This window comes from Miniopterus natalensis, chromosome 15 (assembly GCF_054644295.1).
Source record: "Miniopterus natalensis isolate mMinNat1 chromosome 15, mMinNat1.hap1, whole genome shotgun sequence".
Taxonomy (NCBI): Eukaryota; Metazoa; Chordata; class Mammalia; order Chiroptera; family Miniopteridae; genus Miniopterus; species Miniopterus natalensis.
In genome coordinates, this window is record NC_142095.1 from 4,767,430 (window position 1) to 4,791,849 (window position 24,420).

At 40.8% G+C, this 24,420-nt stretch overlaps 1 protein-coding gene across 2 annotated transcripts in view; it reads left to right on the top strand.

Moving 5' to 3' along the window:
• SETD2 (SET domain containing 2, histone lysine methyltransferase) overlaps window positions 1-22,452 on the top strand; it is a 57,176-nt gene extending 34,724 nt beyond the window's left edge. Inside the window, exons 11-19 of one of the 2 annotated variants that reach the window (XM_087824798.1) lie at window positions 2,761-2,809; window positions 5,764-5,944; window positions 7,429-8,098; window positions 11,843-11,977; window positions 13,429-13,568; window positions 16,088-16,199; window positions 19,102-19,182; window positions 21,186-21,287; window positions 21,630-22,452. In XM_087824798.1, coding sequence (XP_087680924.1) covers window positions 2,761-2,809; window positions 5,764-5,944; window positions 7,429-8,098; window positions 11,843-11,977; window positions 13,429-13,568; window positions 16,088-16,199; window positions 19,102-19,182; window positions 21,186-21,287; window positions 21,630-21,791 — 1,632 coding nt within the window. In that variant the 3' untranslated portion in view covers window positions 21,792-22,452. The remainder of the gene's footprint in view (window positions 1-2,760; window positions 2,810-5,763; window positions 5,945-7,428; window positions 8,099-11,842; window positions 11,978-13,428; window positions 13,569-16,087; window positions 16,200-19,101; window positions 19,183-21,185; window positions 21,288-21,629) is intronic. The other variant, XM_087824799.1, reaches the window with a different exon arrangement.
• The last annotated feature ends 1,968 nt before the right edge of the window (window positions 22,453-24,420 follow it).

Genomic DNA, 24,420 nt, shown 5'->3' on the forward strand with positions numbered 1-24,420 from the left:
CCTTCGTGAATAAACATGTTATCTTGTGGAATGTCTAGGTTTGTAAAATATCGATTTTTTTCCCTATCGTGTGGGTAGGTGCTGATGAGTGGCTTTATTACTTTTTCCTCAGTTTAGTAACCCCTCTGAGGAGCAAACGGGAGGAATCAGACAGAGCTAAGAGTGTCAGCTTTGTTCTTCCTGTCTTTATCTCTGATTCAGTATTATGGGTAGGCACTGACAGCAGGACAACTCTAGGCATCCTGCAGAGGAGCAGATTGGAACGTATCCTCTCTCCAAGCAAAAGCAGCCCAAGAGGAGGCCCAGGTGTCTCTGAGCTTAGGATAGGCATGCTTATGCATAGTTCTTTCTTTCAAATTCTCCCTTGTGAGTAGTGAGTGAGGGCTATTAAAAGAAGCCAGTAGCTTAGTGATTCTCAACCTTCTTTGGGCATCCAGAATCATCCGGGGAGCTTCTTAAAAGTACAGGTGCCTGGGACTCATGCTCATTATTTTAGATTCAATAAAAGTTTCCTGAAATGGTCTAATTGTGCAGCCAGAGTTGAGAATCACAGCTCTAGTGGGAAGTCCTACATAAGAGAGAGGGTCTAGGAAATGGTGGACAGAGTCACTACATTTATGCATGAATCCCCTAAATGGTACTTCTTTCCAAATTAATGCTGTAATCACATTCTGTGTCATCAAGTACAGAAGATAAAAGTGATCTGGAGTCCGACTATCTGATAGCATCATAAGCTTGGTCAGGTTGCTTCAGTGTTTTTTTTGTGTGTTTTTTTTTTTAAATATATCTTTATTGATTTCAGAGAGAGGAAAGGAGAAGGGGAGAGAGAGAGAGAGAAACATCCATGATGAGAGAGTCATGGATCAGCTGCCTCCTGCATGCCCCCGACTGGGGATTGAGCCCGCAACCTGGGCATGTGCCCTGACCGGGAATCGAACCCCGATCGCCTGGATTCTGGGTCAACGCTCAACCGCTGAGCTATGCCCAGCCGGGCAGCTTCAGTTTTTTAAAGTAACTTTTCCATTTATAAAATGGAGGTAATAGTACTTACCTCAAAGGGTTGGTTTATAAATCAAGTAATATATTTGAAGTGCTTAGCATAATACCTGGCACACAGGATAAGTGCACATTTAATTATAACAATAATCATCTTTATTAATTTATCATCATACATGGAGTACTGAAGGATTTTTTTTTTTTTTTAAATCTACATTCATGATCGATTTCTCTGATTCTGTGTGGTCCACATTTGTCTTATTTATTTATTTATTTATTTATTTATTTATTTATTTATTTATTTATTTATTTATCTTTATTGATCTCAGAGAGAGGAAAGGAGAGGGAGAGAGAGAGAGAGAGAGAAAAATCAATGATGAGAGAGTCACTGATCAAGCCCACAACCGGGGCATGTGCCCTGACCAGGAATCGAACCCTGATTGACCGGATCCCAGGTCGACGCTCAACCGCTGAGCCACGCCTGGCCGGGCCACATTTGTCATTTTTAATGGCAACCTAATATTGCATCTTGACCCTTCCTCAGTTTTGTGTTATGTGGGTTATTTCTCATTTTCTACAATATTGCTAGAATCAACAATCATGTGGGGAGAGTTCTTCGATTTTTTTTTCTTTTAGGAGTTCAATTCTGTAAAAATTGGGATTGCTAGGTCATATAGATGTGCTCAATATTATGAGATTACTCTAAAGGTAAGGTATCATATGATGTACCATTGAGAATGTGTGAGTTTGCCATTTGCCCACTCAGGTGACTGGTAGGAAGTGTTGTACCCAAGAGCTACTTGATGGACCAAAATAGTGAGGGGCTGTCAAAGAACAGAACTGGTTCTAGGCCCTAGAGTCATGCAGCAAGAAAGGTACCTTAAAGCCTAAAAACACACTTTACATTTCTCAAGAATAATTTTGATACAGTTTTAGATGCTATTTCAAGAGCAACAATAATCTAACGTTTATCCCCCCCCCCTTTTTTTTGTTTTGTTAATCCCCGACGATGTTTTTTCCATTGATTTTTAGAGAGAGTGGAAGGAAGGGGGGAGGGAAAGGGGGAGAGAGAAAAACACCGCTGTGAGAGATACATTGATTGGTTGCCTCCTGCAAATGCCCAGGCTGGGAATGGAAACTGCAACCCAGGTATGTGCCCTTGATCAGGAATCAAACCCTTGACCCTCTAACCACTGAGCCACACCTGCCAGTTATCTTTCCTTTTTTAAAATGACAACAGTATGAAAGTAGATACTACATTTGACCATTAACCAAGTTGGTTTTGCATTTATAACAAAATATGCTGAATAGCAGAGGTTGTCTTTACGCATGTAATTTTTTTGAAGTGTTTTATATAGCTGAGTTACTACTAACCTTTTCTTCTCTTTAAGTAGGGGTGAGGAGTGAGATGTTAGAATTGTTCTTATGAAGAATCTCAAAGGAACTATAGACAATTTTATATGTGGAAAGCATACAGAAGTTATCAGGAAGTGTGTTTATGTTAGAAATATAATGCCTAGTTATTCAGTCTGTTACTTGACTAATGCGGTAATACAGGCCTTGTAGATGTTAAAATGTTTTTACTTGTGCTATATATTTTTACTTGTTTGTAAGGGACCAGGACATAAGTCAAATTTTGGAAAATAATTAAATACCGGCCCGTTCCTTCCCAATTCTTTGTTGCCATGTGAAATCACTCAGCTTCAAAGCAATCTCCACTTCCAATCCACACTAATAACCCTTCTTTTGGTGTATTTTTTGCAGGAGGTATATCGAATTCCAAAGAAAAGTCAAACTGAAAAGGAGAATACAAGTAGGTATTCAGAGGTACTCTGTGTATGTAGCTTTACAAATATTCTTTTGGAAATATGCAGAGGTAACTGATAAGGACTTGAGCTTTTTTGTTTTTGAAACCAGATAATATGTAATTAGGTAAATGAAGTATTTGGTGTGAAGGTTTGGAAACTTGTGTTTTTATGTTTTTTTAGTGAATTTTTGCCAAAGGAGATGTCTCTTTATATTACCTTTGTTGTTGGTTTCCTTGAAGTCATGACTTTTCTTCCATTCATTTGTTCCTTTAGAGCAGACATTCGTAAACCTGTACTCCTACAGGTCTGTGTCTTTACCTGTAGATGTTTCTATACAACATTCTTAGTGTACATTCACTTTTTCTGGGGAAAATTCAGAACTTTCATCAGATTCTCAGGGAGTCAGTGACTCCTCAAAAAGTTAAGAATCATTATTAAAGAACAGATAACAGGGAGGCCATGGTGGTCTCATTTATGGGTTCTCAACATACTCCTTTAGAGATTAAAGCAATTGGGGATCAATTACATCAGTCTCTTTAGCCCCTCCAGCACTGACCTACTATAAGTAGAGTGAAGGAGCCAGTATGTTCATGTCCTTTTAATTTTTTTAAATCATCACCTGAGGATATGTTTTTATTGATTTTTAGAGAGAGGGAAAAGGGGTGGGGGAGAGAGAGAAAACACACACACATCATAGATGTAATCGATCAATTGCCTCCCATATACGCCCAACCTGGGGATCAAACCCACTACCTAGGAATGTACCCTGACCAGGAATCGAACCTGCAACCTTTTGGTATATGGGACAACACTCCAGCCAGCTGAGCCACGTGGCCAGGGCTGGTTAAATAGTCTTAATGGTTAAAGACCTGCAGGGTGTCATTTGCATCCCTTTATATCTTTTGGATATTTTTAATTTTACTGGTTTAATCTCCTCATAGACAGATATCCTACTTAAGGCCGCAAAGAATTCTTCTCATAAGAAACAAGGCAGGGTCAGGCAGTACTGGTGGATAAAACCAATGGCATCACTATGGCTAGTTTCTCTGGGCCCACTAAGTTAAAATTATTAGCAAGAGAGTCAAATCTTAAATACCTGTAAGGGTTCCTCCCAATATTTTGCAAATATCTAGTCTGGTGTGGCCCTCTGAGAGATGATGCATGGCATGATCTATAATGGACGATTATAATTTTTTTTTCAGGAAGTAACCTTTTGTGTGCCAACTTTAGTCTCTCCTTCACATATGGACTCCTCTTCCCAATCTTAGTCTCAGGCTTTTCGGTTACAGAAATGCTTATGGTTTAAGCCTGGCTTTGTTATCCCTCAATGTGAAGCAGTTAAATAGCTCTTTAGGACTTTTAATATTTATAAGAAGTGTAAAATACTTTGGGAAATATGTAGTCTAGCTTTACCTTTCAGCCTGAATAAATGGAATCACTCCTCTGCCTCACATTCTCTAAGATGCAGAGTCAGATTATGAACTGTTGGTGTGATTCCTTTTCTTATTTTACCAAGATATAGTAAAGAAATAGCCACATTTTAAGGAAATTAACACCAGGGCAAGGAACCTGGGTTTGAAGGTGGAACTATAGTAATCATGGGCAGATAGAGGTGAAACTAGATAATAGTATTTATTTCACAGAAGGATGTGCTAATACCTGTGAGCTGGAACAGTGTTTTAATTATGCAACATTTTCTATCAGTATATGGTATCAATGAATTCTGTTAGCCTCTCACTGACAAATGCTCACACATGGCTGTGTATCAGTGACTGTTTAGCAAGTAAGTGGAGTTTGGCCAACTAAAAGGAGAACTGTGAGCACACCATGTGCAAACCTAACTCTGCTGCTATGGAAGAAACTGAGCTCGTGTTTTTCGGGGATGAGAAAAAGAACCCCCAGTTAACGTTTATTGAGAATCTGCCCTATACTGTGAGAAAGATCTTATAAGAAATTCTGTCCTCAAGAAAAGAGCATCTAATCCATGAGGTAGTAGTACTAACATACACAAAGCAACAGCGTTTAATACCAGTGAGTTTATATTGAAATGTTCAGTGGTGGGACTTAGACTTCTCAGGAAGATGAGAAACTAGGAGGTGTGATCAGTGAAAAGTAGTACTTAGGGCAGCTTTTGGGAGCAGTGACAATGAAATTGGGTGAAGATGAAGCGAGTAAGAACTATTTGAAGTAGAGAACCGAGTGGGTAGTAGTACCATTTTTCAGTAGGAAGCTGGCATTCTTTTTTGAAGATGTAGCTTTTGAGCTTTGATAACTTCCTGAGTTATCACCTATTATCACCTATGTTGGAAATATTTTCCTTTTGAAATTGTTGTTTGTAAAAAGTTGTCTACAAATTGAACTACCTTAGAAGGTTACATTCTATAACTTAGTAAATTGAACTATGCTAGTTTGTTAAATTTTACAATCATTCACTTTGGAGGAAGTCATAAATTAAAGCTCCCCTTTCTTGAGAATAGAAGCAAATAAGAAGATTCTTTTATTGGTTAAAAAAAAAAAGTTTTATAATCCTTTTTTTTTAATTAAAGAGACATTTCCTGTTGAGGTTTTTATGCCAGGCTGCTCTTCTACAAATTGCAAATAAGCAGAGTTACAGGGGCAGTAGAAGGCTTTTACATTTTGAACTGACAAGCAGACTGCTTTGCTAAAGGTGATGGGAATATCTTGCATGCTGTGTTCCACAGAACTTGTTAAAAATGTTGAAGGCTTGGATGACACTTTGGTGGGAAAAGGTAGAAAAGGGCATTCATGGAAGAGGCTTTCAGGAAGTAGCGTGTACTCACACACAAGACCTTATGTCTCATCCAAATTCAGGACTGGGGCATGAGAGAGGAGTCTATAGATCCATTCATTGGATAGAAAACTTACTATACCGTTGATACACTGTCATGATGGAGAAAAGTTTACCAAGTAATTTTTTTTTAAATCCCCTTTCCCTTAGTAACTGAACGAGGAAGGGATGCTATTGGCTTCAGAGATCAAACAGCTGCTCCAAAGACTCCTAATAGGTCAAGAGAGAGAGACCCAGACAAGCAAACTCAGAATAAAGAGAAAAGGAAACGAAGGGGCTCCCTCTCACCACCTTCTGCCTATGAGCGAGGAACAAAAAGGCCGGATGACAGGTAAGTGGCTTGTTTGAGTATTCTCTCCTCCAAGCAAATCACAAGTGCTCAGGTAACATACTGCTGATTTTGGACACCAAGGGCTTTTGGAATAAGTATATTCTCTTGATGAGAGAGTATAAAACTTTACAGGTAAATATTGTGACAGTCTCTTTTGATATTAATAGTAGCTGTGAAGACTAATAGATTTTTGGTACTTGAGTGGTTTCTACTTGATAACATTTTTAGAAAAATATTTTTTTTTATTGATTTCAGAGAGAGGAAGGGAGAAGGAGAGAGAGAGATAGAAACACCAATGAGAGAGAGTCATTGATTGGCTGCACGCCCTCTGTGGGGATCGAGCCTGCAAGCCAGCATGTACCCTGACCACGAATTGAACCATGACCAGGTCCTGGTTCAAGGGTCAACGTTCAACCACTAAGCCGGGCTTAGCTCATTAATTTTTAGCATTCTTCTATTATAGTTTGTGTTGGATAACTCCAGTATCAGCAGTCTTTGTAGGCCTCTTCCTGTCATTTGTTTATATATATATAGTTTTATAATTATATATAATTTTATTTCTAAATGAAATTATATTCCTTAGAACTTTACCTGTGGGGATTCATTGAGGCCTGGATTTAAGGTACTCTCTTTTATAGACTATTTGATTTTTTTCTGCCAGGCAGCTAAGGACACTACCAGCCCACTAACATTTTAAGGAAATGTTCAGCTTAGAGGTTTTTAAATCATATATTTTTGTTTGTTTGGATAAATGTTATGTCCTTATCCATGAAGCTCTTATTAGATATTTTTTTGCAACAAAACATCTTGAAATAAATTGCCACTTTTAAAATTTTTGCCAAGAGCACTTTCTCAGAAATTTGATTCAGACTATAGAACTTCATAAAAGAATCTTAAGTCCTCAGTTCTCTTCTCGCTATGAGATTGTTAGAGCTCATGGTCTCTTGTGGCCTTGCTGAGGATACTTGTCAAAACTATCACAGGGCATGAGGCTTAGCAGTAAGATATTATACTAGGTATTGCACAGAGAAGAGTATGTGAATATAAGTCTCTGTACTTTCCTGTGTGCATGTTCATCCTTTGTTGATATTTGTTCCAAATGTGTGTCCAGACATAAGTCAAATTCTGTAGCTTTTATTAATATATTTTGGTTTCTGTTTTAATTTCAGAATTTGTGGTTATATATTTGTCCCCAACTATAAAGAATAATCTATTTAGGATGCTATATGTATCTTTAATTTGATAAGCTAGAATCTTAGAATACGATAAAATTATTCTTTTCATCTAGGTGTCTATTTCCTTGGGCTTCTCTTCTATTTGGAAGACTCCTTAAGGAATTTTGAGTGTGATTTTTAACCAGTGCCAAATTGGAGTTGGTGTAGTTAATGATTTAGTATTGAATAACATAACACTTATTAGTGCTTCGATTATGTCTGTAATTTAGGGAACAACTTTTTGTGATGCTCTTATTGTTTTCTATCTAGATATGATACACCAACTTCTAAAAAGAAAGTCCGGAAAGACCGCAATAAACTTTCTACAGAGGAGCGTCGGAAGTTGTTTGAGCAAGAGGTGGCTCAGCGGGAGGCTCAGAAACAACAGCAACAGATGCAGAACCTGGGAATGACATCTCCACTGCCCTATGACTCTCTTGGCTACAATGCCTCTCATCACCCCTTTGCTGGCTACCCACCAGGTTATCCCATGCAGGCCTATGTGGATCCCAGCAATCCCAATGCTGGAAAGGTGCTCCTCCCCACACCCAGTATGGACCCTGTCTGTTCTCCTGCTCCTTATGATCATTCTCAGCCCTTGGTGGGACATTCTACAGAACCCCTTGCTGCCCCTCCACCCGTGCCAGTGGTGCCACATGTGACAGCCCCTGTGGAAGTTTCCAGTTCACAGTATGTGACCCAAAGTGACGGTGTGGTACATCAAGACTCCAGCGTCACTGTCTTGCCAGTGCCAGCCCCAGGCCCAGTCCAGGGACAGAATTATGGTGTTTGGGATTCAAACCAACAGTCTGTCAGTGTACAGCAGCAGTACTCAACTCCTGCACAGTCGCAACCAACCATATATTATCAAGGACAGACTTGCCCAACTGTCTATGGTGTGACATCACCCTATTCACAAACAACACCACCAATTGTACAGGTAACTAATTTTGGAATCTCTCTTACAGTTTGTTTATGGGATGTTAAATCTGGTGCATAGGGAAGTCCTGCTCTTTATCACTTTTATATATTGATCAATACTAGTTACATAGTGTATAACAAATTACTCAAAAACTTAGCAGCTTAAGACAACAAGTAATTATTATAGTTTCTGTGGATCAGGGATTCAGAAGCACCTTGGCAGGATGATTCTGGCTCAGAATCTTTCATGAAATTACATGAACCAGGTCTGTTGTCATCTGGAAATTAGACGGGGGTGGTGGTGGTGGTGGTGGTGGTGGAAAATTTACTTTCAAGCTCGCTCACATCGTTGTTAACCGGCCTGGTTTCCTTACCACCACATGGGCCTCTCAGTAGGGCTGCTTATAGCATGCTAACTGGCCTCCCCCAAAGCAAATGTGAGAGAAAGAATGACTTTTGGATTACTCCTCTCCTTTTTGCTTATAGGCAGTGAATTACATACAGTTAATTCTTCTGTATCCCTACGAAGGAGAGCCCTATCATGGTAATTGAGTTAGGACATGGTTTGCCCTTTTTTCTTCTAGACCCATCTTGTATATTATTTCTTATAACCCTACATGTTTATCATCAAGAAGTTCGCCAGAGTGACTCAGATGCACTGAGCCTAATGATATTACTATGGTAGGAAATGGTAATGTTAAGTTTAAAAACTAAGAGTGTGCTGACGTTATATTTCAAAATGTATTTTTTATGTTTTTAAATCAAACATTTTTTTCTATAAAACAAAGCGATACATTTTAAGCTTTAAAATTAAAGGAAGAATGTATAAAACATCATCCTTAGCACATTCCTGTGCCCTCCCCCATTGCTGGTCATCATCCCTAAAGGTGAAATGTGGATGGCAGAGACTCTCAGGAATGTTTCCTGCATATATTATTTACTGTTGATCAGTAATATTTCTGTTAGTATTTTTGTGCTGAAGCTGTATCAAAATTTTGTTAGAAAAGTCATGACAAAGTGTCCTGCTTTAATTCCTAAAACCTTAAGTATATTAACTACTTCCATTTTTTATGATCTCGTTAACGACGATTATATGTTTTTATATATTTGTAATCTTAAAGACTTGAAGTTTTTACCCCATTTTTTTCTACTTAACATGATTCTTAACCATTTTTCCAAATTCTGTATTTTTGTATGTTTATACATACATACCCATACATACACACATGCGTACACATGAACATTTTATTTTATTTATTTGTTTGGTTAATCCTTACCCCAGGGTATTTTTTTCCATTGATGTTTGTTTTGTTTTGTTTGTTTGTTTTTAATTTTTTTATTTATTTATATATCTTTATTGATTTCAGAGAAAGGGCAGCAGAGGGAGAGAGAGATAGAAACACCAATGATGACAGAGTCATTGGGGATGGAGCCTGCAACCCGGGCATGTGCGTGCCCTGACTGGGAATCGAACCTTGAGCTTCTGGATCCTAGGTCCATGCTCAACCGCTGAGCCACGCCCGGCCGGGTTCCATTGATGTTTAGAGAGAGAAGAAGGGAGGGAGGGAAGGGGAGGAGGGGGAGGAGGAGAGAGAGAGAAAAACGTATTTGTGCGGGAAACACATTGATTGGTTGCCTCCTGCACCAGCCTCGATTGGAGCCAGGGAATGAACCCAAAACCCAGTTATGCGCCCTTGACCAGGAATTGAACCCACGACCATTTGGTGCTCGGGCCAACACTCTAACCACTGAGCCACACTGGCCAGGGTTACATGTACATTTTAGTGGCTATATAATGTCCCATTTGCTTATAAGATCATTTTGAATCTGTTTTTCTGGGGTAGTCATTTAAGTTGAAAGTTCTTTTTCATAATTATAAATAACACTGCACTGAACATTCTTATACTTAGTTTTGTGTATGTGTGTGTTTTTTCTTTCATTTTTGGCTTAAAATGAATGTTACAGTGCTAAATAAGGGTAGTAAGAAAACGTTCATTATTGGTTATTAGGTACCAATTTTACAGAATGTTTATGAATATTAAACAAATTTCTTAGGTCCTAACTTTTGCTGTCTTGCTTTCTTGGACCAAGACATTTTTGAGTTTTCCCCTGAGAATGTGTATCACAGATAAAAGGAAAATGGTTTGCTTCTGTCCCATCCCTATTTCTGAAGTATGTTCTTAACCTAGGTGTTAGCGCCTAAGCAACAGCAATGGAAGCTGTCCTTTAGAGACTCCTCAGTAGAATGCTCATTGATCATATGGTTGTTCTTATAAAATAGAATCTGTTTTTCCCCATCCCAGTGAACAAAAGACTTCTCTGGGGGTTAGTCATACATAGCCTTAAGACTCAAGTATGGGAATTTTACTTGTTTCCAGTTTTTCAGTCTGTTCCTACCAAGAAGTCATTTATTGACTCCCTAACCCACCTTGTGTGTGCTAGAGTAGTAGATAAATGGACTAGGATGATCAGACAATCCTTCCCTTCTCTATGCAATTAGTTAAGCAGAGATGATGTTGGGCTTTGGGTACTGAGAGGCATAGAGCATGTTGTAAGTGTGTGTTTTGAGTCATAATCCATTATTTATTTTGTATCCTGAAGATAGGCACTTAGATTCTTCAGTTTTAGTTTTCTCATCTATAACATGACCAGAATACCTCAGAGTGGTTTGAGGTTTGCATGAGATAATGATATTAATAATAGATTTAAAGCACTATTTACCTTGAAGGTTTAATTATAGTTATTACTCAGTTACCATAATAATACTGAGAGAGTATTAACATTAATGAGCTGTGAAATGCAACTAGTCAAGGTCATCTATCTTTGGCCTAAAGATCTGACCTCCAGGAGGAAGCCTTGAAGTCTGTGTCATTCAAGCCTAGTATCAACCATGACAAGATGGGCTACTGAGTTTATAGATATAACCTTGACAGTGAAGTATTATGTGATATGATATAGATTTGTGTGTGTGCGTATGTAATATCTTTGACATTTGAAGTAGATGTGTTATTAGAAAGTGACCATGTCACTTTCTTGTCACAACTGCTTATTAAACATAAAAGCTCAATTTTAACTGAGGCCACATAATTTATAGTGGTCATGTGACATTAATGAGTGACCTTACAAAGTTATACTGAGTCATCTGAAAAAACTGAGTGCTTAGACTATAATTTTTCACATTATAAAGTCAAGTGACTCATATAAAGTTATGTGATTTTTCCCCCAGTCTAGAAGTGGGGGCAGAACAATTGTTTCCCCCTCTATAACATATTGGACCTCCATTTTCTCTTGTAATTCCCATTGTAAGCCACATTTTGAAGATACTTCTTAACTGTATTTATGTTTGCAAAGTTAGCTTTTGTGTAATTTCAAGTTGCTTGAAGGGGAAAGCCAGTTTCCTACAGATTTTCCCCCCAGCAAATGGAGAGATATGACAGGCACATGCTATTTGGATATATCTCTTATGTGTGTGCGCCTTTCATGTTATTTCAGTGGGACTGTAAACCAGTTTTTCCTTTTTATTGCTGCTGTTGGTTTTGGCTTTGGCACTGGCATATGATTGTCAGCTGGTTTGGATAGGTACTATAGAACCCTAAAAAATCTTCATTTCTCTTTACTTTTTGACAGTTTGAGTTTCAAACATTATGAAAAGATTATGAAATAAATGAAAGATTATGAAAGATTATGCCCACTTGGATGTTAATTACTGCTTTATTAGAGCTAGAAAAGTATACATTATGAGTTTGTTTATTTTATCTTTTAGAGTTATGCCCAGCCAAGTCTTCAGTACATCCAGGGACAACAGATTTTCACAGCTCACCCACCAGGAGTGGTGGTACAGCCATCTGCAGCCGTGACTACAATAGTTGCACCAGGGCAGCCTCAGCCCTTACAGCCAGTAAGAAATCTTTTGCTTGATAGAACTCTCATTGGCTGTCTACCTTATCTTTAGAAGATTTACTTTTTGTTCTAGTTTGGCTTTTATTTTTGTTTTTTTTCACTTTGGATTTTAATTTTTGTAGTAAATTTTACTCAAGTGCTTGTGTACCCTGAGGGAATGCTACTCAACTTTCTGTAGAATTTACCAGCTATGTTACTTGATATATATTTTGCTTCTAGGATCCTTTTTATTTGTAATTTAAACTGACCTTGTATTTTTATACTTTGCTATGAATTTCTGAAGTAATAATTTTTTAGATCAGCTATTATTTATGATACTATGTGATACTACACTAGATATCATGGACTAGTATAGTGTAGTACAGAATTGAATGCTATACTTTACTATATATGTTGTGCAGTGTGTTTTGAGGGAAGCTTTTGGTACTTACCATTGTAGAAGGATACGGTGAAACCTTGATGAAGTGTTGTTTTGAAATGAAATGGGAAATAGGAAGCTGGTCTTGAAAGCAATTGAGAAACTAAACAACAGAGTAACATGATCAGAATAGCAATTCTGAAGAAGCTCTTGAAGTGATTTGGTGAGTGATGGTGGCTTTAGACAGGTAGAGCAGTAAGTGGAGATGGGCCCTAGCTGGTTTGACTCAGTGGTTAGAGTGTCGGCCTGCAGAATGAAGGGAGCCGGGTCCGATTCCGGCCAAGGGCACGTACCTTGGTTGCAGGCTTGATCCCTGCCCTGGTTGAGGCTTGTGCAGGAGGCAACCAATTGATGTGTCTCTGTCACATCGATATTTCTCCCCCCCCTCCCTCTTTCACTCACTCTGAAAAGCAATGGAGAAAATATCCTCAGGCAAGGATTAAAAAAAATAATGATAAGTGGAGATAGAGTACAAAGACTGCATGTGAAACAATTGGGAGGAAGACCGTGTGCACTTAGAGCAGGAGTTCAAGGGTTTGGTATGAGTCAGGCCCTCCTAGGCATTTTTAATACAAATATAATATTGCATTCCTATTATTAGAAGTTGACATTCTACTAATAGTTGAGGATCACAATGAATGATACTTAAAGTAGTCAGAGTTTTTAATGTCATGAAAGGTGCAGATGAAGAGTTTGAGGAGGGAAAGAATCATTCCCAGGTGGGGGAAGGATTAGTAAATATTGAATGATAATAGAATATTAAGTGACACCGAAGCTTAGGGAAAAGAGGACAGATAGAGGACTACGGGAATGGAAGAGGTGGAACTTAAGCAAAGCCAAAAAATAAAAATAAAGGCATCTACATAAAGTAGAGATTAAGGGATGGGTATGCACAAAGCAGCAATCTCAAAGACCCATATGTGCTTAAAAGTGTACACATTTTATCTTAGCCTGGGATCTCAGGTTCCTCTTTAACTGCTCAAGCAAAGATAAAGTTGGAAATATTATTCCTGTGCATGTGTATTTTTTAGCCTGAAATGGTTGTGACAAATAATCTCCTGGATCTGCCACCTCCCTCTCCTCCAAAACCAAAAACGATTGTCTTACCTCCCAACTGGAAGACAGCCCGAGATCCAGAAGGGAAGATTTATTACTACCATGTCATCACAAGGTAAGAAGGGCTGTTAAATGTTATGTTACACCTTAGACTTGGGTCCTTTTTAGATACGTTTTGTATTTTTAATCTGCAAGACTCTTTTGGAGAAAACTAAGGAGTTTCTAAAAATGGTAATGACTTCATCTAACGTTACAGATATCAGGGTTCATGGGTGGACGTTTTCTGTAAAAGACCAGATTATAAGTATTTTAGACATTGCTGGCTTGCCCTCTGTCATGACTACACAATTCTGCCATTGTTGTGTAAGCAGCCAAGACCATACATAAATGAATGGGCGTGTCTGTGTTCAAATAAAATTTTATTTACAAAAATAAGCAGTGGACCAGATTTGGTCTCTGATCCATAGTTTGATGCCTCTTGCTATATATAAAAAACCCAATTTATCTTTTTCTTAGAAATTTTTTAAAAATATGTTTTAGACAAAACAGCTTTATGTGAATTTGTGTTTTCTCTGTGTGTGTGTGTGTGTCCATCTGTCTGTACTCCTCAGTATATAATCTTATGTGAATTGTTTGGGTACATGTTTTATAACTTGCAACTACATTATTTTTAATGCTTGCTTATATTGTGTTGCAGAGATCAGCAAACCATGCCTATGAACCACTTGTTTTTGCAAATAAAGTTTTTTGGGATCACAGCTACGCCTCTCTATTTAGGAATTGTCTATGCCTGCTTTTACACTACGATGGCAGAGTAGAATAGTTGTGACAGAGACTACATGGCTCACTAGGACAAAATGTTTACTCTCTGGTTCTTTATAGAAAAAAGTTTGCCAACCTCTGCTCTCTTGTATGGCTATACCAAATTTTATTTAAACCCACCCACCCTAATTGATGGATTTTCACTATTTTATATGTAACTCTAACCCAGGACATCCTTAAGACACTAATCTTACTACCTTCTTTGGGTAGATTTTTAGAAGTGGAATTGTTGGTGAAAAGAGATACACATTTTAAATTGATAAATATTGTCTGCCTACCATTAAAAAAATTATCTGTACCAATTCAGACTCCCACAGAAAGTAAACAAAAGTGCTTTTTTCATCATCTAGGTTCTTTTAGTCTTGTAAGTCTAATAGGTGAGAAATCTTATTTTCATTAACAAGTCTTATTGAGATAGAACGTCTTCATTAGATTATTGGCAATTTGTATCTTTTATGAATTGTTGGATTTCTACCCATTTTTGTCAGTGTTGTTAGATCTTTTTATCAAAGGTATTGCAAATATATTTTTGTTTGTAATGTTTTGTGGCATCAAGAAGTTTAAAAATTTCATACAGTCAAATATTTTCTCTTAGTTTTCTGCTTAGAAAGGCCTCTTTTTTTCCCTATAACATACCTTTATAAAACAAACCCTCATTATGTTACTAACCGAAAGCATAGTGATTTTAAAAACTATTGTTTGCAAATTTTACCACAACTTTGTTTTTCAATACCAAAGCAAACTTTTTAATATACTATCACGTTTCCAAAAAGAAAAAGATCTAAGTTTTCCTTAGCTAGCAGTTAAGAGCATCATACTTCCCTCTCTGTTCACTTTCCATAATAAACCTACAGCATGCTTGTGGTTCTTTGATTACAGTAGAAATTTCGAGCCCATTTTTTCTTTTAATTAGTTGCATTGGTCAGAGGTAAGCCTGCTTTCACAATCGTATGCAAAATTGATTACACCAAGTACATTTAATGTTGCTGACTAAACTTTGGTGTGGTGTGAAAGCAGACTGTAATGGCAAGACTGGACCTGCCAGATATGTTGCTAGCTTCTCTTAGGCTTTTGACATTTCCCTTATAGTGTTCCCTGTGGGAGCTGACTTCAGAACATGAATTTCCTCACTTCTAGTTGTTACCTCGCAGACCTAGCTTTAAAAAAAAAAAATCTTTTTCTGCTTATTTTCAAAACAACTATAAACACAGAGTGGTTGAACCCTTCTTGCAGTCAGTTGAGAATATTTTTAGAATAGGGCACAAGTTTTTAACCTGCACATCTTTTCCATGGTGTCAGTCATTAAACCAAAGGGCACAACTACAAACAAGAAGGCTCCTAAGGCAAAGAAGAACTTTCCCCCATGTTCAAGGATTGTGAGGAGTATGTTGTGATTTATTTTATTTTGCTCCAAGAATGTGCTAGGTATAGCCACCTCGATGTCTTCACCTGCATAGGGATGGCGTATCGTAGGCAGGCACCTACTCCATGTACTTTTTAGGCTTTGCTGAATCTTATTTTCAGTACGTAGGCAGGTGAGAGAGAGAAGATATTTGGTTTTACTGCTCTCTTTGACACCCAGAAACTGCTGCCACATTACTGGCTACAGAAAAACAGTGGGCTAAATAGTCTGTCTCTAGGGTAGAATCATTGCTGCTGGGAAGATGTCAAAAGAATGTCTCTATCTTATGGAACTGTCTTGCTCTGTGTTTCATTGCATGTTATATTTTATGTATATATGAGCAGAGATGTCTGTGCCAGAGTTCTCTGTTTTCTGGCCATGACAGCATGGCTGTTCTTACCTTCTTCTAGGCAGACTCAGTGGGATCCTCCCACTTGGGAAAGCCCAGGAGATGATGCCAGTCTTGAGCATGAAGCTGAGATGGACCTGGGAACCCCAACGTATGATGAAAACCCCATGAAGGTGAGTGTGGTGTACACATGTGTTTCCTGATCATTTGGAAGAGTCGGTGCCCTGTCATTTTGTAGGGCCAGTAGCCACATGTTCTTGGGACCCTATTTTCCTTATTGTTCTGGAGAATTACACATGTAATAAATGCTGGGAGTGGGGGTAGGGACGGCTAGGATATCCAAACACAGAAGTATGGTATGTTAGAACAAAAAGTAAAAGCCCTTAATTTCTATTCGGCTGTTCTCCTTTCATTATATTTCCCTCTCTAGAGATAAATAGTTAGCCTTTTAGTACAGAAGTTCTCAACTAGTAGCAGTTTTGCTCCTCGGGACATTTGATAATATTTAGAGATATTTTTAGTTGTTATAGTTGAGGGGATGCTACTGGCTTCTAGTGATTAGAGGCCAAGGAAGCCACTAAAACATCTTAAAATGCACAGGAGAGCCCCCCGCGCCCACATTGCTTTTTTTAATGTAAGAGTGCTGCCCCACCTTGTAGCACAGTAGGTGTTCCCTACCCCATAAGGTAGCCTGTTACATTTTGGGGACCATTGGTCCAGTCTAATGTCTTTTTTTGGTGCTAAAGGATTTTTAACTGGCAATAGCCATTTGAGAAGGTTACTAATACTTGGTTTTAAAAGTTTGTGAATTGTTGCTCTGGCTGGTGTTGCTCAGTTGGTTGGGCATTGTCCGGTGTACCGAAAAGTTGCCAGTTCGATTCCTGGTAGGGGGCATGCAGGAGGCAGCTGATCCATGTTTCTCTCTTTCCTACTCTCCCTTCCTCTCTCCCTAAAAAATCAATTAAAAAAAAATTTTTTTTTAAGTTTATGAATTGTAGAAATGGTAACACTTAAATGAGGCTTTTTTGGGAATTGGAGGATATTCCCAAAGTTTTCATGTCAGTATCCATCAAACTACCCTTGGCTCTGACTCTGGCTCCTGGTATTGCTTGGCATTGGGCTTGAGTAAACGTTAGCCAGTTTCTGAAATTATTTCTCATGCCATTTTCAGACCACAGACCAAGAGGGGTTTGTGAATTTCAAACCAAGAGTACTTCATTTTGGTTTACAATTTCCATGGTATAAGTCTAGGCACCTTTCAGTTGAACATTTCCTTTCTCAATCCCAATTGCACAGCACTCAACAGGACCACAGAATCTCCTAGACAGGGCTCAGTGGATTGTGCTCTGTAACTGCATTTTTAAAGCCCTACCAACCTCACCAAGTCAGAGATTAAATTAGAAAGCTATTAAACATGCACTGAATTGATTTAGCTTTCTGAACACATGCCCCATTCAGAGGGAAGCAGAACATTCCTGTTAATACAGTACTCTTGCTGAGAGCCTAGCCTCTTCTGTAGAACCAGGAGCCTTGCGGTGATTGTCATACCTCAAGGACTTACTGTACTCATTGCTGTCAGTGCTCATATCTGAGATCCACAAGAGAATATTTGAGGATGTGTTGAAGTTTCCTTGGCTTGTTCAGGCAGTTCTTGATCCCTTGCTACCTGAGGTCTTATTGTGAAGCACACCCACACTCTCTAGTACTGGAAAAATAACCACAAAATCCCAAAGCAAAACATTTGAAAATAGATTACTTGTCAGGTTTTTTTGTTTTATTTCTTGAAAACAGAGGTTGATCTGTGTGTTCTTTCTACCCTCCCCTCCCCATCCTGCTCCCACAGCCACAGAAAGAAAGTGGAAAAATGGAAAATATGTAAATCTTTTATAACAAATTAGAGAAAGCTGACTTGTAGCAGCTGAGAGCAAGGGAGTGCCACCTTTCTCTGGAGCCAGTCCAGAGCAGAGGGAGTTGAACAGCTCTATCATCAGCACCTTCATACTACTGATGTAAATGGAGGAATCAGAACTGGGGGTTGGGCTGGGAGTAGAAAAAGTGCTCTAAGTGGCCAGCAAAAACAGGAAGTACCTATAATACCAACTGCATTTTCTACATCCATCTCAAGTGACTGTACTCAAAGAGGAATGTTCATAATCTTTTCCACAGAAAATTACACTTACTAGCAAGGGGCTTGATGGCTGGTAGTGGGCAAAGGTGTGGGGAGATGGCCTTGCATGGAGGGTGCTCTGAATGGCAGGGCTGCTGGCCCCTCACCTCTCAGCAGTGCCTGATTAGAGGGAACTTGGCAGCCTCCCTTCTGGCGCTGCTAGAAGGGAATAGTCCTAGATTTGTCATCATCTTACCAGCTTTGGACAGAGTATCCTCTGTGTCTTATCATCTACTCATCTGTTCACTGACTTGGACAACCCTTCTTCCCCCCAAATCCTTGTTACTTCTTTAGCTTTTGCAGTTTTGAACTGGAAATACCAACCTCCAAGGAGCCTCTCCTGCTTGCTGAGAGTGTCTCCTACAGTCTGGCCAGCTCTGTCTTTAGAGGAAAAGTGATGAATATCCAAGGGGAGTGGAAGGATTTGGATGAGGACCATGATGTGGTGGGAACCTCCAGATGTGTAGTGAAAGGCCTTCTGAACAGAGTGTTTTGCCTTTGTCCTGGAATCCTGGACTGTCAGAGCCAGGAAAGGTGGAGCTCACTGAGCTTAGGCCTTGACAGTGTGAGGTATTGAAGCTCACACAGGGATCTGAGTGGTCCAAGTCACACAGCACATTTCTCTGCAGAGATGTTGACTCTGAAACAACCAGAGATGTTTAGCTACATCAAGGATATAGCTTTGAGTTAGGGTAGAGAATTAGAACTTGGTTTATAAGAATAAAGTCAGAGCCAGATGACAGGATTGTAACATGAGGTGAGAGTGGTAATAGCAGCCAAGCTGCCTCCAGTCCATGTGCCCTAATATGGAGAGTCAGGTTAATAGAAAGGAGGTTCCTGGAACAGCAGGGCATCACTAACCTGACCTCTTGTGCCAGCATTTTTATGTTTTTCTCTTCCATTTCTAGACTTCAAAAAAGCCTAAGACAGCAGAAGCAGACACCTCCAGTGAGTTGGCTAAGAAAAGCAAAGAAGTATTCAGAAAAGAGGTAAGGTTTGGTGGATGTTACTCAGCTCCATGGGCTTAAACCAGAGCTCTTTCCTTTCTTGTCCTAAGTATGCACCGCTATTAGTAGCGTTATGCTACCCTGCCTTTGGGTGTTCCCTCACTTCTGTAATTTGACCATATAGTTGTGATGACACATTGGCATGGTCCTTTACAGTTGGGTAAAAAGTATTTTCATATCCATTATCTGATTTTATCCCAACAATGGCCCTTGAGGTAGGCAAGAAGGGAATTGTCAGTCCTTTACGCAGGTGGAAGAACTCTTAAGGTTCTAAGAAGGCAAGTTCTAGACAGAAGACTTGAACTCAGGCCTCTGGTTCAAAGCTCAGTCTTCTTTCTGTAATACCTCATTTGGTGGCTGCCTAATCCTTAATGGATTTGAGAAAGCAGCTACTGTTTATGCTGCTGGAATTTCCAGCTATAGGACACTAACTTTCTGCCTCAGGGCATCTAGAATCTAAACTCCAGTCTTGATTCACTGAAGGGACTGATAGTTTGTTGGCAGCTGTGTGAAGAGTGCACGGTGATAGTGCAGGGGGCCACTGTTCAGGTGTCAGGAAAGGCTATTGAATTGGGGTAGGAATTGACCAGATAGATCGGGAGGAAGTAACTTCAGGCAGTAGAATGTACAGAAGCATTATTTCTTTCAGGGAACTATAAGGAGTCCATGGGCTGTAGCACAGGGTATATGAAGGGTATTAAAAGATGAGGCTGAACAATACTGTGCTGCTTCATATAGGGCCTGTGTGTCTGAGTTACAGAGAACCATTGCAGGATTTGAAGATGGGAACAGTGAGATCCCTGACTATATTTGGGGAAATGGATTGCAGGGAGAAAGTACAGAGGCTAGGAGACCACAGAGATAAGATTTAGTTTCTCACTATCCCTGTGTGAAATTATTGGTGTTTCAGCTCAGCTAACTAGCAGCTGTTTATTTAGTGCCTACTTTGTGATATAGTCTTGTTCTTTGACCATCTGAAGGCTCATTAAATTTCAAGGATGGGTAGGCCCTGTTCAGGGTGCTCCCTGATGACGTGGCTATCACTAACCTCACTCCCTTTGTCCCCTGGAATCTTAGTGCCATAAGTACTTCCAGAGGTTCTGTGCCTAGGTCTCTTGAGATTCACTACACAGGACATACGCTACAGAGATAGCTCAGGAGGATATTGGAAGTTGTATATTGAAAAGGGTCCTACCCTGGGTCTTTTCCCACCAGTTGTCATACCCATGCTTCCATCTGCTTCACACTCCTGTAGTATGAATCAAAATAAATGTAACACAGAATCTAACCTTCAGTAACAAAATGCCTGCATTTCCTGGGGTTGCTGAGCCTCCTAAAAGCACTGGAACGTTCTCTTTGCACTGTCTCCAGGAGCCAGAGAACTCAGCTACATTCTCTACGCTAAAGACATGACACGTGTTAGCTGAAACCTGCCTGCCATTCCAGTAACAGAGCAGCTGTGCTGGGCCGATGTGGCTCAGTTGGTTGAGCATCTGAGCGTTGTCCCATACATGAAGAGGTCACTGTTCAATTCAGGGTCAGGGCACATGCCCAGGTTGTGGGGCTTGACCCCCAGTAGAGGGTATGCAGAAGGCATCCAATTGATGCTACTCTCTCATTGATGTTTCTGTCTCTCTCCCCCTCTCCCTTCCTCTCCCCCCCCAAAAATCAATAAAGACATGTTTAGTAAGTAAATAAATAAATATCTAAAAAAAAAGAGGAGCTGTTTTCTCCTGCCCCTGCTCCTGGGTCCCTCCATCTAAGGCTTGCTCAATTCATCCAAGGGAACTCTCCCTCTCAGGGCTGAGCCAGGATCCTTTTGTCTTATATCCCATTGACATACTAGCATTCTTCTATCTGAACCAGCCAACCTGAGTTGGGAAGGATTGGCTGGTTCTTCTTGCTGCCTTTTCTAGTTATTTTCTCATTACAACTTCTTGCCCTTTCTGGAGTATTGGGCAGCATGTTCTCTCCTCTGCCTGCAGATGTCCCAGTTCATTGTCCAGTGCCTGAACCCTTACCGGAAACCGGACTGCAAAGTGGGAAGAATTACCACAACGGAAGACTTCAAACACCTGGCTCGCAAGGTATTCTCCCCAGCTGTGGTCTGACAATGTTCTGGGAAAACTGTACCTTCTAAAAAGGCCTCTTTCATCATAGAAAGTGGGTTTTCCTTGCGAGGTACCCAGGCTGAGGACCCAGGAATGGGGAGGGAAGGTTTGAGAAGGGAGAGCATCTTACTTGAGTGTGATGATTCTCTAAGAAACTTCCTTTTCTGGTGATCCCAGCACCAGCCTGCCCCAACCTACCTTCCTTATTTAACTCCTAGTCTTGGTTAGAAGGGCCCTGAGGTAGCAGGCTGGCCTTCCCCCTCAAATCCTTTCCACTCTGACTGGCGGCCCTGGTCTCTCTTCTTGTGTTCTGGACAGCTTACTCACGGCGTTATGAATAAGGAGCTGAAGTACTGTAAGAACCCTGAGGACCTGGAGTGCAATGAGAATGTGAAACACAAAACCAAGGAGTACATTAAGAAGTACATGCAGAAGTTTGGGGCTGTTTACAAACCCAAAGAGGACACTGAATTAGAGTGACTTATGGGGCCAGGGTGGGAGGACAGGTGAGCGGGTAGGACAGACTCCGGGGAGAAGGAATCCTGTGAGCCTTTCCTGCCCTGCCCTTCTGTCAAAGCTGTGCTACTGATGACACATCACCCTGGGGAATTTCAACTGAAAGCCCAAAAATGAGCTCAATCTACAACAAGCGATGCCTGATCGTGAGCTGTTGGGGTGTGGTTGGAGGCCATCAGAGGCAAGGGCTTAGGGAAGAATCTTCCCTCTAAGACCCTGGCCAGGCCTGACCCCACTCTCAAACCTGGGTCTCCTCCTTGGCGGTGCTGTTGGCGCACAGACCCATGCGCATCCCCACCCATGACCCCTTACCCCGACGATCTGTATTATATTTTAATGTATATGTGAATATATTGAAAATAATTTGTTTTTTCCTGGTTTTTGTTTGTTTTTTGTTTTGCTTTTAGCCTTTACATGCTAGGATCACAGGAAGACTTTGTAAGGATGGTTTAAGTTCTCCTGCAAGGTTTAATTTGTTATCATGTAAATATTCCAAAGCAGGCTGCCTTGTGGTTTTGGCCAGCCTTGTGCTATGTTGATAAGATTGATTTACTGCTTAAAATCACTTTACTTTATCCAATTTTTACTGAACTTTTTATGTAAAAAATAAAATTAATTAAAGAACTTGGCACTTGTGTTCCCTAAGAGCTAGTCAAACGTGTTACTGGAGAAAGGAGAGATGTGAAGTCCAAAATTAGTCTGAGTTTGGAGCTGATCACAGGCCTTTTTCTTCACAGGTCCCACTGGGACTGAGGCAGACGTTTGCCAGATGACTGACACTTGTGAGCTTGGGATCTGGTGGCTGTGCTTAGGGGTGGAGCCAACTTACACGTGCATTCCAGAGCAAAGGAAGTGGACCTGAGGCCTCATTGGCACTGGGCTGCTTTGGTTAATAGATCAGTCTAGAGAAGACACGTGTCTTTCCCCTTTGTACTTCCTGGCTGGGGCGAGGCATTGACACACTTCCCTCCGGAGGCCTGAGCTCCCCCGAGCCCCTGGAATGCTCATTTGCTGTTTTGGTTCCCTGACCTCCCACTATGCTACCTGACACTGGGCTTGGACACTAGACCTAGGACAGGTGAGGACCCATATAACGGGGTACAGTGCACAGGTGGTGATGAGAGTGGATATCTCCTGGAGAATGCAGGGCCCAGTGGGGACCTCCCCACACACATCCATTGTCTGGGCAATGAGCAGAGCCAAAGGCTTCAGGCCAAGGCGGGGGCCTGTCTTTGCAAAGAGTCTGGTTCCATCTCTTCCTCACCTCAGTAATGCCCCTGGGGAAGAGGCTGTGGCCTGCCAAATCTTGGGCAGGTTGGACAGCAGTTAGAGCACTCACTGCCTGTTGGGTGCTACACTGGACTCTTAGAGCTCAGGCTGTGCTCACTTGATCCTCGCAGCCCTGAAATGCAGGAATTGGCACTGTTCTGATGAGGAAAGTAAGGTTCAGAGAGGCACAGGTACTCATCTCATGTCCTCATATTACAGGAATTGTTAACATAAGAGAAAAAAAAACTTTTAAAGGTCATAATCATTAGACATGCTTGCTTGAGTACATTAGGGAGTGTTTCTCTGGTGGGTTTGCATGCTAAGGGTACAGCCTGTTGCTCACAACCAGGTCAAACTCATGGTTTTTACCCAAGGCTCCAGGTTTCAGATTTTCCAAGGAAATTCAGGCACCCTTCTGTTAAAGGGTGGTGACCAGGGAGCAGTCACATTTCAAGTAGGACACCTTTGAAGAGGAATTCTGTTATTTTTCCTCCCTGGTTTTTTAAAATCTTTTCCCTTCCACCTACCCCTTGACACCTTCAGGCTCCAGTCCCCTCAGTGGTGATACAGGCTGCCAGCTAATTGAAAACCATTCATGCCACTCGATGCAGGAGATCACATCACCACGCCAATCCTTGATCATGCTGTGGCCAACTTCCTGCTGAAGTAGGTGTGACGTCTCCAGTGCTGGTCTGATTCTAGCTGAGGGAATGCTGAGTCTTTCCTGCTTTTCGCTCCTGGGTTATTGTTGCCCAACGGGTCATCTCAGGGTAAAGGTGGCTCAAAGCCTGCCCTTTTAAGGAAAAGATTGATGTGCTTGAGCAGGCCTGGTAAACTGTTTCTGAGGAACAGCAGCAGCAGCCTGATGAGTTTGGTCCTCACAGAGCAGCCAGTCAGTCACATCTTAGCCAGCAACAGGATCTACTCTGGGCCCCCTGGACCATGACTGCATCCCACGTCTCCTCTGAGTTTGGGTGGTGGGTGCCAGGACTGTAGCCAGTATTCCTTCCTAGGCAGGGCCTGTCTGCTGTAGCAGCCCTTTCCTAAAGCTTGGTCACCAACCTGCCTGCCTCTCCCTTCAGGGCAAGCATATGTGTGAGGTGCAGGTGGATGGGCTGTGGCTGCCCTATCCTCAACTGCCCCTCAGGTGGGTGGGATGACTTGCCTGCCCCTTGGCTTGTGTAGAAATTACAGCAGCAGCAGCGGAAGCCTGTTCGGCCCTGCCTCTCCTAAGTCTGGAGAATGGGCCCTGTAAGGAAAGCCTGCCCGCCCTTCCTTTTCCTCATCTAGAGGTGACCAGAGGCCCTTGGTAAGCAGCCTCCCA